At 49.1% G+C, this 19,692-nt stretch overlaps 1 protein-coding gene across 6 annotated transcripts in view; it reads right to left on the bottom strand.

The window, feature by feature from the left end:
• The window catches only part of MSRA (methionine sulfoxide reductase A), a 471,584-nt gene that overhangs the window by 343,441 nt on the left and 108,451 nt on the right, over positions 1-19,692 (bottom strand). For all 6 annotated transcript variants that reach the window (XM_064146682.1, XM_064146681.1, XM_064146683.1 and 3 more), the window contains one exon: positions 480-599. In XM_064146682.1, coding sequence (XP_064002752.1) covers positions 480-599 — 120 coding nt within the window. The remainder of the gene's footprint in view (positions 1-479; positions 600-19,692) is intronic.

Genomic DNA, 19,692 nt, shown 5'->3' with positions numbered 1-19,692 from the left:
AGGGTTTGGTGTGGAAATGATAAAACTCTGTGCATTGAGCTGTGTAAAAATGCAACACATTATTGATAGTGATGCAAATGAGAAGTTTAGACTTCCCCATACAACCTCTTGGTTATGTGGCAAGCTAAAGAAAGAATGTGTTCTGATTCGTGTGCGTGCTCGTGTACAGACAAGCAAAATCAAGAGCCATGCTTTGTCTAAGGAACACATTTGCATCACTTGGTACAGAATCCATTCCCTGAGGAAAGAGTTTCTTTCTTCTTTCTCCTCAGAATACTTGTGCATGTATTAGCTCATTCATTATTTGGGGGTAACAGTGGGATGAGCATACCACAGATTTCACCCCAGTTGAAGGTGAAAGGCCAGTATCAGAAATACATATACCAAATCTCTTTAACTGCTGCAGCCACTTTTCATTCTGACTCATAATCTGACAGGATTCTACTCACAACCCCTAAAAAACAAAGAGAAAGTCTTACCTGAACAGACTTCTTTGTAGGTAGGATTTGGAGTATACCCTCCTGCGAAACCCACTTGAGTGGAGTAGACTCCCTTCTGGCTCCAAAACAACTTCTCTGCTCCCCAAAAACAGCCCATACCTGAATGTTGGATAAAGGACATAAAGTTCAGTCTGCATCTGCTCAGTAAAAGCTCATCTGTTGGCACATGAATTAATTGATACAGTCCACAGAGGAAGCCACATCTATAGCCAGCACATGAAAGATGAATGCTTCCCAAGGTTATTTCAGGCTGCAAGAGCTGGTTGCTCAGCCTGCAGAATCATAGAATCAAGCAGGTTGGAAGAGATCTCCAAGATCAGCCAGGCCAACCTAGCACCCAGCCCTGGCCAAGCAACCAGACCATGGCACTAAGTGCCCCAGCCAGGCTTGGCTTCAACACCTCCAGCCACAGAGACTCCACCACCTCCCTGGGCAGCCCATTCCAATGCCAACCACTCTCTCTGCCAATCCTCCTAACATCCAGCCTAGACCTCCCTCAGCACAGCTTGAGACTGTGTCTCCTTCTTCTGTTGCTGCTTGCCTGGCAGAAGAGACCAACTCCACCTGGCTACAGCCTCCCTTCAGGGAGCTGCAGACAGCAATGAGCTCTGCCCTGAGCCTCCTCTTCTGCAGGCTGCTCAGCCTCTCCTCACAGGGCTGTGCTCCAGGCCTCAAGGCTCCATGGAGACATTCTGTGGCCTTTCAGTACTTAAAGGAGGCCTATTGGAGAGATGGGGACAGACCTCTTAACAGGGCCTGTTACCACAGAACAAGGGAGTACAATTCTAGACTAAAAGAGGGGAGATTTAGATTATATCTGAGGAAGACATCCCTGGAGGTGTTAAAAAAAAGCCTGGATGAAGCACTTAGTGCCATGCTCTAGTTGATTGGCCAGGGCTGGGTGCTAGGTTGGACTGGATGAGCTTGGAGGTCGATTCCAACCTGGTTGATTCTATGATTCTATGACATTGTTTCCTATGTGCATGGTAAGACACTGGCAGAGGTTGTCCAAAGAGGTGGTAGAAGCCCCATTGCTAAAAAAGCTCCATATCAGATCATTGGGGGTCAGAGCAACTTGACCTGGTTGAAGATGTCCCTGCTGACTGCATCAGGGTTGAGCTAGATAACCTCCAAAGGTCCTTTCCAACCTAAAGCATTCTGTGCCTCTACATAACTATACTGAGAAATCGATTCTGCATCAGAACACAACTCAAAGCTGTATTTATGCCTCTGAATGTTAACATAGCACAGGCTCACAGGATGTTAGGGGTTGAAAGGGACCCAAGGAGATCATCAAGTCCAACCCCCCTGCCACAGCAGGACAATATAATCTAGCACAGATCACAGAGGAACACATCCAGACAGGCCTTGAAAGGCTCCAGGGAAGGAGATTCCACAACCTCTCTGGGCAGCCTGTGCCAGGGCTCTGGGACCCTTACAGTAAAGAAGCTCCCCCTTGTGTTGAGGCAGAACCTCTTTTGCTGCAGCTTACACCCATTGCTCCGTGTCCTGTCCCAGGGAGCAGTGAGCAGAACCTGTCCCCCCACTCCTGTCAGCCTTCAGATACTTATCAAATCCCCTCTCAGTCTTCTCTTTTCCAGACTAAGCAGCCCCAGGTCCCTCAGCCTCTCCTCATCAGCCATGCCCTCCACTCCCCTAATCATCCTCGTAGCCCTCCGCTGGACCCTCTCCAGCAGATCCCTGTCCCACTTCAACTGAGGAGCTCAACACTGAGCACAGTATTCAAGGTGAGGTCTCACCAGGGCAGAGCAGAAGGGGAGGACAAACCCTGCAAGGGCTCAGAGGCCCAAAGAAGAAGAAATCTCATGCACACTTGAAAATACGAAGAAAAAGAAGTTCTTTCAAAGGCCACTGTGCTATTTGTACAGCAGCCTCTTTACTTCAGTTGATTTGCAAGCTGTCAAAACACAGTAATTAGTATTAATGGCAAACAGTTACTTATCTCTCTGCTTTCAGGCACATGCAGCCTGAAAAGGTGGCAGCAAGAATGGATTCAGTTCTATGCTATCCAGGAAGAAATATGCTTCGGTTTAACAGTTTATTCATCCAGATACTCATAGAATCATAGAATCAGACAGGGTTGGAAGGGACTGTGATGGTTTGGGTGTTACCAGCCTCCCCTAAACTTAGGAAAATCACCCAGACTAGACTCAGCAGATCTGGAAATTGAATGAAGCTTTGTATTTACAGCTTAGCACAAGAGACAAGCAGATAGTTGCAATATATGCAGAAACAGACAAGTTAGAAGGTAATACAGAAACACAGCAGCCCTGCCAGAAACCTGAGTGCTCAGGAGTGGCTCCCAACCACCCTTCCACCTTCTTCCCACCCCTCCACCTTACCCCAGACTTTACACTCAAGGTAGTGTGGAGGGTTGGCCAGGGGGGTTAGGAAGCAGATGGATTAGTTAGGCAGATTAGAGAGAGAAGTTCATGCAGCCCCAAGAGATAGACAGTGACTCCCCTATATATGTTTGTATTCTTGTTCCTCTATGAGTGCAAGCCTATGAGTGAAGTAGACTTCACCATCGTTTTCTTGTCACAGCCTATAAGCTAATTCTTCTCACCAAAACATTCTAGCTACCTTCAAACTAGCACAGGGACCATGAGGATCATCTAGTTACAACCATGGGCAGGGACACCCTACCCTAGAGCAGGCTGCACACAGCCTCAGCCAGCCTGGCCTCAAACACCTCCAGCCATGGGGCCTCAACCACCTCCCTGGGCAACCCAGTCCAGCCTCTCACCACTCTCATCACCAACAACTTCCTCCTCACTTCCAGCCTGAACCTCCCCACCTCCAGCTTTGCTCCATTCCCCCCACTCCTGCCACTCCCTCACAGCCTCAAAAGTCCCTCCCCAGCTTTTTTGGAGCCCACTTCAGATCCTGGAAGGCCACAAGAAGGTCACCTGGGAGCCTCCTCTGCTCCAGCCTGCACAGCCCCAACTCTTTCAGTCTGTGCTCACAGCAGAGCTGCTGCAGCCCTCTCAGCATCCTCCTGGCCCTGCTCTGGACACTCTCCAGCATCTCCACAGCCCTCTTGTCCCAGGGGCTCCAGAGCTGGATGCAGGACTCCAGGTGGGGTCTCAGCAGAGCACAGCAGAGGGGGAGAATCACCTCCCTGGCCCTGCTGGCCACACTTCTGCTGCTGCAGCCCAGGCTCTGCTTGGCTTTCTGGGCTGCAAGTGCACACTGCTGGCTCCTGTTGAGCTTCTCCTCCAGCAGCACCCCCAAGTCCCTCTCCTCAGGGCTGCTCTCCAGACACTCACTGCCCAGCCTGCATTTCTGCTTGGCATTGCCTCCACCCAGCTGCAGGACCTTGCCCTTGCTCTTCTAGAACCTCCTGAGCTTGGCTTGTGCCCACCTCTGCAGCCTGACCAGCTCCCTCTGGATGGATCCCTGCCCTCCAGCCTGGCTGCTGCACCACACAGCTTGGTGTGGGCAGCAAACTTGCTGAGGCTGCACTCAGTGCCTCTGTCCATGGCACCCACGAAGATGTTGAACAAGAGTGGTCCCAGGACTGATCCCTGAGGGACTCCACTTGTCATTGGCCTTCACTTGGCCCTGGAGCCATTGACAGCCACTCTTTGGTTGTGGCCACTAAGCCAGTTCTGTATCCATCTTGTGCTCCACCCACCAAACCCATGTGGCACCAGCTTGCAGACAGTGTCAGAGGCCTTGCTCAGGGCCAGGTAACTGACATCAGTTGCTCACCTCTCATCTATTAATGTTTGGTGCTCAGACAAACCTTTGGCAGTCAAACACACACATGACCAACTATCAAAGGACATCAGACTGGCAACATGAGTAAAGCAGCAAAACTCTCCTGCTTCTAAGGATGGAGCACATCGTATGAGAGCCAGGGGAAAGGAACTAGCAAGACTAACACTCCGAATTCTCTGAGGGCTTGAATAGTTACAAGACATTGGCTACAGTCTGGAGGACTGGATGAGGCACTTAGTGCCATGGTCTGGTTGACTGGCCAGGGCTGGGTGCTAGGTTGGGCAGGATGAGCTTGGAGGTCTCTTCCAACCTGGTTGATTCCATGATTCTATGCACACACATAGCTCAGCTTCTCCCTGATGACAGGTGATGTATTTTCTCTTTCAGTGCTAGCACACTTCTTCTAATTCTTACCTTGCTACAACATTTGAACTAAAAGGCAGTAAAAATGTAATCTAAATACTAAACACACATAGAAATCTCCATGATGGTGCTCCTCTGCTAACACTGCAGGTAGGACTGCTTAGAAAACTACACAAGCATTCCTTCATAGAAGTAAATCCAGAGGAGAGCCATGAAGAAAATCAGAGGGCTGAAGTACTCCCTTCATGTGCACTGGCTGTGAGCCTTGATGCTGCTCAGCCTGGAGAGGGCTCTGAGGAGACCTTATAGCAGCCTACAAGAAAACTGGGGAGGGAGTTTTGACAAGGGCTTGTCATGAGAGAGGAGGGAGTGAAATGAAGCTTGAGGAGGGCAGATTTAGACTGGACACTAGAAAGTAATTCTTTACAGTTAGGGTTGCCCAAAGAGGTTGTGGATGCCCCCTCCCTGGATGTGTTCAAGGCTAGGTTGGACAAAGCCTTGAGCAGTGTGACCTAGTGGAAAGTGCCCTCACCCAGAGCGGAGGGGAGGGTGTAGAGGGGTGGAACTAGATGATCTTTAAAGTCCCTTCCACCATTCCAGGATGCTATGGTCCTGTAGTACATCTAAAAACACAAAGCAGGACCTTATAGAAAAAAACCTTGTTAGCAAAGGTTTCTCTGAAACTTCAGAGACTCTAGCTTCAAATTAAAGTTGTGATGCACCAAAAAACACAGAAGTAACGCCTCAGATTTCTCCTTCTAATTCAGGTGATCAAGCAAGGCACATAAATTAGCAGCCTAGCCTGCTCCTGGAGACTGTGGCAAGAGGCAGGCATCTCCTGAGGACAAATCAGCCCACACAAGATATAAATTGCTGATCAAATTGCAGCCATTCTCCCTTGACTACACAGATAGCTATGACTTTTAGGCATGAGTTGCTCAGCTAAATTAGGCCAGTGGCAAACTGCTACAGGACCTCTCCTGAATATTCTCTCACAGTTTTGCACAAAGAACAATCCTTATCTGAGAAACTCTTCAGGCACCCACACATCATCTACCTAATGAGGGTTTCAACTAGGTTGTGTTTCTGCAGCTGGTGTCACTGTTTTATCTCAGTTAAGTAGAAGCTCTTCAGTAATTATGCCCCTAGCTCTAGTCAATCAATACAGGGCCAGGCAGTTTTTGCACATCACTCTGCCTTTCTTGCACAGTAAAAATGGCAGCTGTGGTCCCATCATTGTCCAAATCAAGAGGGTAACTAAAGAACACCAGCAGTCCCTGAAGCTTGGGCTGCCTTTCACCAGAAGTCAGTGCAAGTTAACCATATTCTGGGCTACATCCAAAGCATCACAGCCAACAGGATGAGGGAGGGTATTCTGCCCCTCTTTTCTGCTCTGGTGAGACCCCACCTGCAGGGTTCTGCTCAGCTCTGAGGTCCTCAGCATAGAAGAGACACTGACCTGAGGAGCAGGTCCAGAGGGGGCCACAGAAATTATCTGAGAGCTGGAAAAACCTCTGCTATGAGGATAGATTGGAAGCTGCAATTATTCAGCATGGAGAAGAGAAGGTTCTGGGGAGACTTTGTGGTGGCCTTTCAATACTTAAAGGGGCCTGTAAGAAAGATGGGGACAATATTTTAGCAGGGTGGTATCTTGGATACGTCAAGGGGTGATGGACTAAAAGGTTAAGGTAGATATAAGGAAGAAACTTTAGGGCCTTTCAGTACTTAAAGGAGCCTGTAAGAAAGATGAGGACAACCTTTTAGCAGGGTGATAGCTTGGATAGGTCAAGGGGTGGTGGACTAAAAGGTTAAGGTAGATATAAGGAAGAAACTTTTGAGCCTTTCAATATTTAAAGGGGCCATGGGCAGGGACACCCTACCCTTAACCAGGTTGCACACAGCCTCAGCCAGCCTGGCCTCAAACACCTCCAGCCATGGGGCCTCAACCACCTCCCTGGGCAACCCATTCCAGCCTCTCACCACTCTCATCACCAACAACTTCCTCCTCACCTCCACTCTGACTCTCCCCACCTCCAGCTTTGCTCCATATAGATCCAAACTCTTTTCCTCACATATTGTTAGGCCAACTTTCCTGAGTGCAAATGAGTAACCCAAAGTTAAGGACCCATCCCAAATTCTGGCTGGGGTTCAGACACAGTCCCAGCTTCAAATACATGAGTAGACACATTAATTCTTTTCCTCTTTAAGAATTTCAAAGCTCAACAAATCCCTAAGTGCAGTGTCTGAAATTACTGATCACCACTGCAATGGTCACTGCCTCTCCTTGATTAATAATTATTCTCTGGGATCCTCATTGATATTCCTCTCTGACTTGACCTAGTGACCTACATCCTCATCAGAGTTTCTTCTGCTTTTTCTTCTTCCAGTTTATTTCTGAGTTAATTCTGCCCTCCTACCTCTGAGAGGCAGATGCTTTATTCTCATGGTGAATAAACCTCATTATTGCTCAAGCACGCTGGCACCTTGCACTAACTATAAATCCTCACAGCCAAGAGAGCAGAGAAGATTGGAATCTTTCTTGTAGCAAAATAACTTGTTAGTAAAAGGACATCACTTACAACAAGATCTTAGGAAATCACTTTCTACAGTCTACAGCTACCTGAAGGGAGGCTGTAGCCAGGTGGGGTTGGGCTCTTCTCCCAGGCAAGCAGCAACAGAAGAAAGGGACACAGTCTCAAGTTGTGCCAGGAGAGGTCTAGGCTGGATGTTAGGAGGAAGTTATTGGCAGAGAGAGTGATTTGCATTGGAATAGGCTGCCCAGGGAGGTGGTGGAGTTGCTGTCCCTGGAGGTGTTGAAGCCAAGCCTGTCTGAGGCACTTAGTGCCATGGTCTGGTTGATTGGCCAGGGCTGGGTGCTAGGTTGGGCTGGATGAGCTTGGAGGTCTCTTCCAACCTGCTTGATTCTATGATTCTGTGATTCTATTAATACATCCACCAGCTGATGTTTGCTGTTCTGCCAAAGCAGTGCCATATTCTACAGAGACATCTTCACAAAGAGAGAAATATTAACAACAACCCCCACATGATATTCTGGAGTCAAGACTCACCTCCTCTTGGCACATCTGTTCTTCAGAGCACTGGCTGCCTTAAGCCATTTTTAACATGAACAGCAATTATCAAACAGGGAAATAACCTCAGTTCAAAACTTCCCATGCTCTTGTATGCATTTACCTTCCTGGAGGTGTTCAAGCAAAGCCTGGATGAGGCACTTAGTGCCATGGTCTGGTTGACTGGATAGGGCTGGGTGATAGGTTGGACTGGATGAGCTTGGAGGTCTCTTCCAACCTGGTTCATCTTATGATGAAAGAGTCCAGCACAGAGCCACAAATATGCTGAAGGGAGTGGAACATCACCCTAATGAGGCAAGGCTGAGGGAGCTGGGGCTCCATAGTATGGAGGAGACTGAGGGGTGTCTTCATCCCTGTTTATAAATACGTGAAGGGTGACTCTCAGGAGGGCAGAGCCAGGCTCTGATCACCATCAGGACAAGGGGCAATAAGTGTAAGCTGGAGCACAGGAGTTCCAGTGAACACAAGGTAAAGCTTATTCACTGTGAGGGTGACAGAGGCCTGGAACAGGCTGGCAAAGGAGGCTGTGAAGTCTCCTTTGGAGACATTCATAGAGTCATAGAATCATAGAATCAAGCAGGTTGGAAGAGACCTCCAAGATCATCCAGTCCAACCTAGCACCCAGCCCTACACAAGCAACCAGACCATGGCACTAAGTGCCTCAGCCAGGCTTGGCTTCAACACCTCCAGTCACAGTGACTCCACCACCTCCCTGGGCAGCCCATTCCAATGCCAATCACTCTCTCTGACAACAACTTCCTAACAACATCCAGCCTAGACCTCCCTCACCACAACTTGAGACTGTGTCCCCTTGTTCTGTTGCTGGGTGCCTGGCAGAAGAGCCCAACCCCACCTGGCTACAGCCTCCCTACAGGCAGCTGCAGACAGCAATGAGCTCTGCCCTGAGCCTCCTCTGCTGCAGGCTGCACACCCCCAGCTCCCTCAGCCTCTCCTCACAGGGCTCTGCTCCAGGACCCTCCCCAGCCTTGCTGCCCTTCTCTGGACACCTTCCAGCACCTCAACATCTCTCTTGAATTGAGGAGCCCACAACTGGACACAGCACTCAAGGTGTGGCCTGACCAGTAGATGCCCCATCCCTGGAAAGATTCCAGGTCAGGCTGTATGGGGCTCTGAAGGACCTGATCTAGATAAAAATGTCCCTGTTGACAGAAGGTATTAGATGATCTTTAAAGTCCCTTCCAAACCAAAGCATTGCACTCTTCTCTGATTTTGTGTACTGCATCCAACAGCCATCACTCAGAACAAAGAAACAGATGGGAGAACTTGTTTGAAAACGATGCAGTGTTTAAGACACTCTCCACTCTTAAAAGAAACCGCATGATCCTGCAAAGGTAGCCTTAAGCACCTTCATTCTTCCCCCCTTATCCACTGTCTGCTCCAATCACATCTTTGAATAAGTCTGAGTTTCCCTGCAGGTTCCCCGATGTAAATTCCCATTATGTAAATCCACACCAGCAGTCAATTTGCATCAGAAGGGCATTCCTGATCCAAACTAAAACCTCACAAGATGGACCCGCTCTGTCCTAATTAAAGTCTATTAAGTTTTGAGCAGCACAGCTGCTGAAGGAGGTTGATGATCCAGGGGCTCCCAGCTTTCCACTGTTTTTACATGCTGGCTCAGGTTCACACTTTACACATATATGGTATTTTCATTTCTGGGGCATTTTTTCCCCCAGTGCCTTTGTCCTTTACCTTTGTGATGTATCCTCCACCAGGCATCAGGTGCATACACAACCTGGCTTCTGCCTGCCTACCCAACGACCTTTCGCTCCTGCCAGCTTTATTTACAAGCATCCTCTCTTCCAGCAGCCCAACAGGGGATGCAGAAGACTCTTTTTGTCACATTCTGAAGAATGAATGCATTATTCCCCTGGCATGCCATGGCTTTCCTGGCCCATTGCCTGCAATCTCTATGCCTGCACTTCAAGGCACTTTTCCATACAGCAGATTAAGAAGCTGTTCCGATGCCAGGTCGGTAGCAATGCTTCATCACAGAAGAGGAAATGCAAAGGATATAGATCCCTCTCCTCCTTCTGTCAAGGGGAGTTTGGAATGTATGGTTCCACTAAGCAAGGCAAAATGTCAGATTTAAATATATACTGGGAGAACAAAGAGCAACATGCCCTGGAATCCTCTTCCCTAACCCCAGATCAGACTAAGGAGCAGGATGGGATCTATGCAGAGCGCAGGAGCATACTAGACAGAGGAGACCAGGGGTTGTTTAGCCTGCAGAAGAGGAGGCTCAGGGCAGAGCTTATTGCTGTCTACAACTACCTGAAGGGAGGCTGTAGCCAGGTGGGGGGTGGCCTCTTCTCCCAGGCAAGCAGCAACAGAACAAGGGGACACAGTCTCAAGCTGTGCCAGGGGAAGTATAGGCTGGATGTTAGGAGGGAGTTCTTCACAGAGAGAGTGATTGGCATTGGAATGGGCTGCCTAGGGAGGTGGTGGAGTGGCTGTGGCTGGAGGTGTTGAAGCAAAGCCTGGATGAGGCACTTAGTGCCATGGTCTGGTTGACTGGATAGGGCTGGGTGCTAGGTTGGACTGGCTGAGCTTGGAGGTCTCTTCCAACCTGGTTGATTCTACGATTCTATGATTCTATCTCTTGTGGCAGCTTATGTTCCAAAGCCCTAGAAGCAACGATTCTGCCAGCTGCTCCAATGCTACAGTACCCAGCCAAAAGTAGCTGGGGGCACAGGCTGCTCCTATACATTGAAGCAGTAAAGGACAGCCAACAGTACATCCCACCAGTCTACCTCAATGCATCTGGCTCTAGCCAGCATCTCTGTGGGATGTGAAGACACAGCTGCCAGCATCCTCACTTCTCTCGGCCGCTACAGCACTTGGCCCAATTTCTGAATGCGATTGATTTAGTTACCTCTGTAAAATCTGGAGAAGGAAATGCTCAGCTGCTTTGAGCTGAAATGGCTTTTTTTTTTTTCCCCAGTTGGAAAGAATAAATTGAACCTCAGCAAGCCACATACCTATATAATAATTCTCATTTCATACACTTCTGCCAAATCCTGAGTGTGGTTGGCATTTTTCTCCTTCAAAAACAAATTGTGTAGAGCAGCTGATCCAGCTGATTGATTGAAGGCAGTCCAAGCACTGATAGTTCTAAGGGCTGAGCCAAAGAGATATTTATGCTGTGTGCTCTGAAACTGCAGGCACCATCCTTTTTTAGCACCTCACAGGCTGACGTGGGCACCTTGGCTTCACCATGAAAGGTCAGGATGAGACCTTGGTAGGCATCACTGTGCTCCTTCCCCTAAAGAGGAGATGGGCAAGCAAGCAACAAGGAAGCTATGATGGGACCCAACACATAGAATCACAGAATGGTTTAGGTTGCAAGGGACCTCAAAAATCATCCAGTTTCATCTAGTAGGACACCTCCCACTAGAACAGGTTGCTCAAGGCCTCATCCAACCTGCACTTGAACACCTCCAGGTGTGGAGGGAGCATCCACAACCTCCCTGGGCAACCTGTGCCACTGTTTTGTAGAATCATAGAATCAATCAGGTTGGAAGAGACCTCCAAGATCAGCCAGTCCAACCTAGCACCCAGCCATAGCCAATCAACCAGACCAAGCCATAGCCAATCAACCAGACCATGACACTAAGTGCCTCAGCCAGGCTTGGCTTCAACACCTCCAGGGACAGCAACTCCACCACCTCCCTGGGCAGCCCATTCCAATGCCACTCTCTCTGCCAACAACTTCCTCCTAACATCCAGCTTAGAGCTGTCTCAGCATGCAATTCATGGAACTTCATGTGATTCCATGGCCCCAGACTTCCAGAAAGCTGATGGTTGGACTGGATGATCTTGGAGGTCTTTTCCAACCAAATTCTGTGATTCTATTCTGTGATTCTATGAAAGGTAAACTTTGTTCTCTGCAGTGCAACATTACAGTCCCTTTGGCTTCACTGTGACTGTGGACACAAACCCAAAAGTAGAACTTGATCTCACAATCACATGTGGGGTGTCCCTGCCCATGGCAGGAGGGTTGGAACTAGATGATCCTTGTGGTCCCTTCCAACCCTGACTGATTCTATGATTCTATGTGAGTGTGTTGAACACATTCATACTGATTGTGCACTGACACAGGAGTTCATGGAGGTCTGAAAACCTAAAATGAAGCCATGTTCTCAAAGGCACAGAATGCATTACCCCACAGACTGAGACAGAGGTGGTGGCGTCACCATCCCTGGAGGTGTTCAAGAAAAGACTGGATGAGGCATTTAGTGCCACGGTCTAGGTGACTGGATAAGGCTGGTGCTAGGTTGGAGAGGATGATCTTGGAGGTCTCTTCCAACCTGGTTGATTCTATGATTCTATGAAACAGTGGCACAGGTTTCCCAGGGAGGTTGTGGATGCTCCCTCCACACTTGGAGGTGTTCAAGGCCAGGTTGGATGAGGCCTTGAGCAACCTGCTCTAGTGGGAGGTGTCCTACAAGTTGGAACTAGATGATTTTTGAGGTCCCTTCCAACCTAAACCATTCTGTAATTCTGTGATTCCATGTGTTGGGTCCAATCATAGCTTACATCCTCATTTTTTCTCTTGTAGAGAATCTGGAAAGAATTCCAGATCCAGACTGAAATGCAGTATCATCTTTTACATAACACTGGAACACAGAGAGCCCTTTGCTGTACCATCTGGATGCTTAGAGGATTGATGTCATCAATCAAGACTTAAAATCATATTGTATTATTGAAGTCTTCAAGGGTTTAACATTCCATAACCACAGAATATTTAAACAATGGAGAATATTTGGGATCACCAGGAAACAATCAGCTCTGAAATGGTTGGGAGGAATGTAACAACAAGCAGAAAACCAAAAAAGCTCTGAAACAGAGAGCAAGCTCAGCTGAAAGAAATAAAAGTCCTGATGACAGACGGCATTAGGAGGATGATCTTGCCGGATAAGCACTGGCTCTAATGCTACAGCAGGGTTGATAAATATGTTGAACAGCTTGCCTGGGGCAAGTCAAACAAAGCCCTGGGCAAGAATTTTAAAATGCAGTTTGCCTAACAGAGCAGCTAAAGAGGAATTTCTTGGCTCACCATTTTGCCAAGATGTGTTCTGTTCACGCTGCATGAATTCCCAGAGAAACTGTTGGGCTTGCTTCTTTTTTCCATAGGCGAAGCAGAAGCCTCATGTTTGTTCAAATGAAAGAACCATAGAGTCACAGAATCAGTCAGGCTTGGAAGGGACCACAAGGGTCATCTAGTTCCAAGCCCCTTGCCATGCCCAGGGACACCCTACCCTAGAGCAGGCTGCACACAGCCTCACACAGCCTGGCCTCAAACACCTCCAGCCATGGGGCCTCAACCACCTCCCTGGGTAACCCAGTCCAGCCTCTCACCACTCTCCTGCTCAACAACTTCCTCCTCACCTCCACTCTGACTCTCCCCACCTCCAGCTTTGCTCCATTCCCCCCACTCCTGCCACTCCCTCACAGCCTCAAAAGTCCCTCCACAGCTTTTCTGTAGCCCCCTTCAGATCCTGGAAGGCCACAAGAAGGTCCCCTGGGAGCCTCCTCTCCTCCAGCCTGCACAGCCCCAACTCTTTCAGTCTGTGCTCACAGCAGAGCTGCTGCAGCTCTCTCAGCATCCTCCTGGCCCTGCTCTGGACACACTCCAGCATCTCCACAGCCCTCTTGTCCCAGGGGCTCCAGAGCTGGATGCAGTACTCCAGGTGGGGTCTCAGCAGAGCACAGCAGAGGGGCAGAATCCCCTCCCTGGCCCTGCTGGCCACACTGCTGCTGCTGCAGCCCAGGCTCTGCTTGGCTTTCTGGGCTGCAAGTGCACACTGCTGGCTCCTGCTGAGCTTCTCCTCCAGCAGTACCCCCAAGTCCCTCTCCTCAGGGCTGCTCTCCAGACACTCATTGCCCAGCCTGCGTTTGTGCTTGGCATTGCCTCTTGCCAGCTGCAGGACCTTGCCCTTGGTCTTGTTGAACCTCCTGAGCTTGGCTTGTGCCCACCTCTGCAGCCTGTCCAGGTGCCTCTGGATGAATCCCTGCCCTCCAGCCTGGCTGCTGCACCACACAGCTTGGTGTGGGCAGCAAACTTGCTGAGGCTGCACTCAGTGCCACTGTCTATGTTACAAAGATGTTGAACAAGACTGGTCCAAGCACTAATCCATGAGGGACTCCACTTGTCGCTGGCCTCCACATGGCCATGGAGCCATTGACAGCCACTCTAAGGATGGGGCCAGGTCTTTATCCATCTCATGCCCCACTCATCAAACCCATGTGTCATCAGCTTGCAGACCAGGAAGAATGGCCATGCAATCCATCTGTGTCTCTCTGACACGTGTATGTATGCTTGGATAAAATCCAAGCAACAGATTAGAGTTACTGCAAAAAGGAAAAGCAGGTGACCAAAACAAGAAAGGAATCTTTTTTCTGTCCAGAAGAAAACTAGCATGTTTTCAGCATGAAAAATGTGGAAAACATAGCATGAGTATGACTTCTGAAAAGTCTTAAAAGACAACAGCACTCACACTGGGTAAAAAAAAACAACAGAGAGATGGGGAGATCAAAACCAATTTGTAAAGTGTGCTTATTCAAGCCATCATAAAAGTGTGCCACAAGCTGGGGGGGTTGGACTCAATGATCTCTGGAGGTTCCTTCCAACCCCTAACATGCTGTGAAGTTGTATCTAATACAAAATCAACAGGACTGAAATAAGTCAACATCAAGAATGTTAATAAGGCACAAACCACAGCTGCTCTAAACATCATAGTTGCAATGCAAGAGGTTTCAAATATTCCTATTTCAATGCAATTTTGATTATAACCAGCAGAGAGCAGGGATATACATAAGAACTGGCTGGAGGGCCTGGCCCAGAGAGTGGTGGTGAATGGTGCCACAGCCAGTTGGCAGCTGGCACCAGTGGTGTGCCCCAGGGATCAGTGCTGGGCACAGTCCTGTTCAATATCTTTACAAATAATCTGGAGCAGGGGATTGAGTCCAGCAGCAGTAAGTTTGAAGATGACACCAAGCTAGGAGCAGCTGTGGATTTGTGGAGGGTAGGAGAGCCCTGCAGAAGGACCTGGCCAGGCTGCATGGGTGGGCAGAGGCCAATGGGATGAGACTGAACAAGGCCAAGTGCAGGGCTCTACACTTTGGCCACAACAACCCCAAGCAGCACTGCAGGCTGGGGCCAGAGTGGCTGAGAGCAGCCAGGCAGAGAGGGAGCTGGGGGTGCTGGGAGAGAGGAGCTGAAGATGAGGCAGCAGTGCCCAGGTGGGCAGCAGAGCCAATGGCATCCTGGGCTGGCTCAGGAGCAGTGTGGGCAGCAGGACAAGGGAGGTTCTTCTGCCCCTGTGCTCAGCACTGCTCAGGCCACCCCTTGAGTGCTGTGTCCAGTTCTGGGCTCCTGAATTCAAGAGAGATGTTGAGGTGCTGAAGTGTGTCCAGAGCAGGGCCAGGAGGATGCTGAGAGGGCTGCAGCAGCTCTGCTGTGAGCACAGACTGAAAGAGTTGGGGCTGTGCAGGCTGCAGAAGAGGAGGCTCCCAGGTGACCTTCTTGTGGCCTGCCAGCATCTGAAGTGGGGTTACAAAAAAGCTGGGAAGGGACTTTTGAGGCTGCCAGGGAGTGCCAGGACTGGGGGGAATGGAGCAAAGCTGGAGGTGGGGAGAGTTAGAGTGGAGGTGAGGAGGAAGTTGTTGGTGATGAGAGTGGTGAGAGGCTGGACTGGGTTGCCCAGGGAGGTGGTTGAGGCCCCATGGCTGGAGGTGTTTGAGGCCAGGCTGGCTGAGGCTGTGTGCAGCCTGCTCTAGGGTAGGGTGTCCCTGGGCATGGCAGGGGGTTGGAACTGACTGCTCCTTGTGGTCCCTTCCAAGCCTGACTGACTCTTTGATTCTACCATCTGCTCCTGGCCAGCCCTTCCCTTATCTGCTAGGCATGACCTCAGCCTGGCATCAAATACCCAGTGACTGGTTTTCTGGTTGTTCTGGCTATGACCCTTCCTAGCTTCTTGTGAAGGGGTAAAAGAAAAAACAAGCCAAAACCTAAACACTATCCTAGCCAAAGCTGGGACAGCCACAAGGTCTCCTGAAGCCTTCTCTCCAGGCTGAACAGCCTGTCATTATGGCAAAGGTGTTCCAGCCCTCTGATCATTTTTTCTGGCCTCTTCTGGATCTGCTCCAACAGGACAATGTCTCTCCTGTGCTGAGGACTGCAGAGCTGGACACAGCACTGCAGGTGAGGTCTCTCCAGAGTCAAGCAGAGGGGCAGAATCCTCTCAGCTTCCTGGACATGCTGCTATGGATGTAGCCCAAGAGACAGCAGGCGTCTGGTGTGCAAGACAGTGCCAGCTCATGTCCAGCTTTTCACCCACCAGTGTCCCCAGGTTCTTCTCAGCAGGACTGATCTCAAGTCAACCACTTCTGTGGCTCTGCCTTTTTCCATTGTCTTGGAGTACTTATTCCTAGGTCTTATTCCTAATCACTATTCTGCATCTATTTGCCCTGCATTGAGCACACTTAGCATTATCTTACAAGTGAAAGGTGAAAAGCAGTCTGAAGATGTACAGGGTACCATAACCTACAAACTCTTACTTTGAGTACTCCACAAGTGATGTGTGAGTGGTCCCAAAGCAAAGCAGTGAATCCTTTTTGGAAACACACCAAAGGATCCCAACCTCTCTGGGTAAGCTGGTCCAGGCATCTGTCACCCTGAGAGGAAAGTAGTTTTCCCTCATGTTTAGAGGGAAGTGTATAGCACCATTTGTGATGTCCTGGGGCACCCATCAGCACTGAGATCCCCTCTCAGTCTGCTCTTCTCCAAGCTAAACAGCCTCAGCTTTTACTCCCCAGAGAGATGCCCCAGTCCCCTCATCACCTTCCCAGCCCTCTGCTGGATTGTCTTTAGCATCTCCCTATCTCTCTTGAACTGGAGAGCCCAGAACTTGATACAATATTCCAAACATGGCCTCACCAGGGCAGAGCAGAGGAGTAGGAGAACCTCCCTCAACCTGCTGGTCACATTCTTAATGCATCCCAGGATGCTGACACATTACATAAACATGAAAATGAACTGCCACAAATTGCCCAATCCAGGAATTGGAAACCCATAAAAACATCTTTTCTGCCATGTTTGGGCAATGCAACTGAATCAATGCTGACAGCAGGGAACAATTGGGCACTGAATCATACACTAAGGAATATTGAACCAAAAGTGGGTATGAGCTGCAGAAAAGAAGTGCTGTTCACAACAGAAGTACAACCAGTCATTAACCACAAAATAGCTGGATTAGAATGTCATGCCTTCCATGTCTAATTGCTTAAAGAGAAGTCTTAAGAAGTACTGCAAAGAACTGATGTAGACAGTTCTGGAGGCCCCAACACAAGAAGAATATAGAACTGTTGGAGCAAGTCCGGAGGACGCCATCAAGATGCTCAGAGGCCTGCAGCAGCTCTGCTATGACGACAGGCTGAGAGAGTTGGGGCTCTGCAGCCTGGAGAAGAGGTTTTGAGAAGACCTTGGAGTGACTTTCCAGTATCTGAAGGGGGCTACAGGAAGGCTGGGGAAGGACTGTTGACAAGGTAATGACAGGATGAGGAGTAATGGGTTTAAACTGGCTCCTCTTCTGCAGACTGCACAGCTCCAACTCTTTCAGTCTGTGCTCACAGCAGAGCTGCTGCAGCCTCTCAGCATCCTCCTGGCCCTTCCCTGGACACACTCCAGCACATCCACATCCTTCTTGTAATGGGGGCTCCAGAACTGGATGCAGTACTCCAGGTGAGGTCTCAGCAGAGCACAGCAGAGGGGGAGAATCACCTCCCTGGCCCTGCTGGCCACACTTCTGCTGCTGCAGCCCAGGCTCTGCTTGGCTTTCTGGGCTGCAAGTGCACACTGCTGGCTCCTGTTGAGCTTCTCCTCCAGCAGCACCTCCAAGTCCCTCTCCTCAGGGCTGCTCTCCAGACACTCACTGCCCAGCCTGCATTTGTGCTTGGCATTGCCCCGACCCAGATGCAGAACCTTGCACTTGGTCATGTTGAACATCATGAGGTTGGACTGTGCCCACCTCTGCAGCCTGTCCAGGACCTGTTCTTGAGGGACCTGTTCCAGCTGGTGGTGTCCCTGACTATGGTGGGGGGTTGGAAATAGATGATTTTTGAAGTCTTAAACAATTCCATGATTCTGTGATTCTTGGCCACAAAGAGGATGATTGAAGTGTCCCAAGAACACAGAGACAAACCACAGGGTTCATAGTCAAAATCTGCTGAACTGTTTGCACTTTAAAATATCTTTCACAACATAAACTCCTGGATCCATGAAAATGTGATAGGTAGAAATAAAAGCATCAAAAGCTCTTTGCACATCTCTGAAGTGTTGAGAAATGGAACCAAAGTTAATCTAACACTGCAGCAAGTCCAAGGATATAGTCAATAAAGCATAAATCATGGCAGCTTGCACACAGATAAATTCACTCTAGCCACTTTTTTATCTCCCTTGAGGAGGGGAGTACCTTCTTAATAAATTACCTTTCAAAAGTCTGTTAGGGATAAAAAGAACCTCTGGTACAACACTATCTGAAAGAGATTGAGACAGAGCTACACGGTCCTATCATCAACCTGATTATTTGCTTCGTTGCAAAGCGTAACATCTTTAGTTGAAGTCATTGATTTGAGGCTTTCAAATCATTTTGTGATCTCCTTTTGCTCAGAGCATTCCAACGCTTCGCAGAGACTCATTTGAGATCATCCTCGGTCATTTGACACACTTTAGTGCTCTGCTCTTCAAGTAGAACTTGATGTACACACAAAATAAGAGATGTCAGCAGGGCTGTGTAATCTGTTTGAAACCATATCTTTCATATAAATTCAGCTCTGCATTACCAGCAAAACCTTACCCTTCTCTTGTGGAAAGCTAAAGCTCTGGAATCACTTGGCAACTTCAAGGGAGCTTGAGACACATAGGAGCAACCCAAAATATATCCTACTATTATATATAAGCAAAGCACCACAAACGTTTTGTTACCAGCAAAATAAGGATCACTTTTAGGGCTACACTGCAGAAAATAACTGACTTTGATTACTGAGTTTGTTTACTGCAACCAATAGCAAATTTTGAGTTTCTTTCCTCTTCTGATAACCACTGCAGCATTCCATTACTGGAAGGTGTCCAGAGAAGGGCAGCAAGGCTGGGGAGGGGCCTGGAGCACAGCCCTGGAAGGAGAGGCTGAGGGAGCTGGGGGTGTGCAGCCTGCAGAAGAGGAGGCTCAGGGCAGAGCTCATTGCTGTCTACAACTCCCTGAAGGGAGGCTGTAGCCAGGTGGGGTTGGACTCTTCTCCCAGGCAAGCAGCAACAGAACAAGGGGACACAGTCTCAAGTTGTAGCAGGGGAGGTCTAGGCTGGATGTTAGGAGGAAGTTGTTGTCAGAGAGAGTGATTGGCATTGGAATGGGCTGCCCAGGGAGGTGGTGGAGTCTCTGTGCCTGGAGGTGTTGAAGCCAAGCCTGGCTGGGGCACTTAGTGCCATGGTCTGGTTGATTAGACAGGGCTGGGTGCTAGGTTGGGCTGGATGAGCTTGGAGGTCTCTTCCAACCTGCTTGATTCTATGATTCTGTGATTCTATTAATACATCCACCAGCTGATGTTTGCTGTTCTGCCAAAGCAGTGCCATATTCTACAGAGACGTCTTCACAAAGAGAGAAATATTAACAACAACTCCCACATGATATTCTGGAGTCAAGACTCACCTCCTCTTGGCACATCTGTTCTTCAGAGCACTGGCTGCCTTAAGCCATTTTTAACATGAACAGTAATTATCAAATAGGGAAATAACCTCAGTTCAAAACTTCCCATGCTCTTGTATGCATTTACCTTCCTGGAGGTGTTCAAGCAAAGCCTGGATGAGGCACTTAGTGCCATGGTCTAGTTGACTGGATAGGGCTGGGTGCTAGGTTGGACTGGATGAGCTTAGAGGTCTCTTCCAACCTGGTTCATCCTATGATTCTATGATTCTG

This window comes from Pogoniulus pusillus, chromosome 7 (genome assembly GCF_015220805.1).
Source record: "Pogoniulus pusillus isolate bPogPus1 chromosome 7, bPogPus1.pri, whole genome shotgun sequence".
Lineage (NCBI taxonomy): Eukaryota > Metazoa > Chordata > Aves > Piciformes > Lybiidae > Pogoniulus > Pogoniulus pusillus.
Note: the sequence above shows the minus strand (reverse complement) of the source record. Positions and strands in the feature narration are given on the sequence as shown.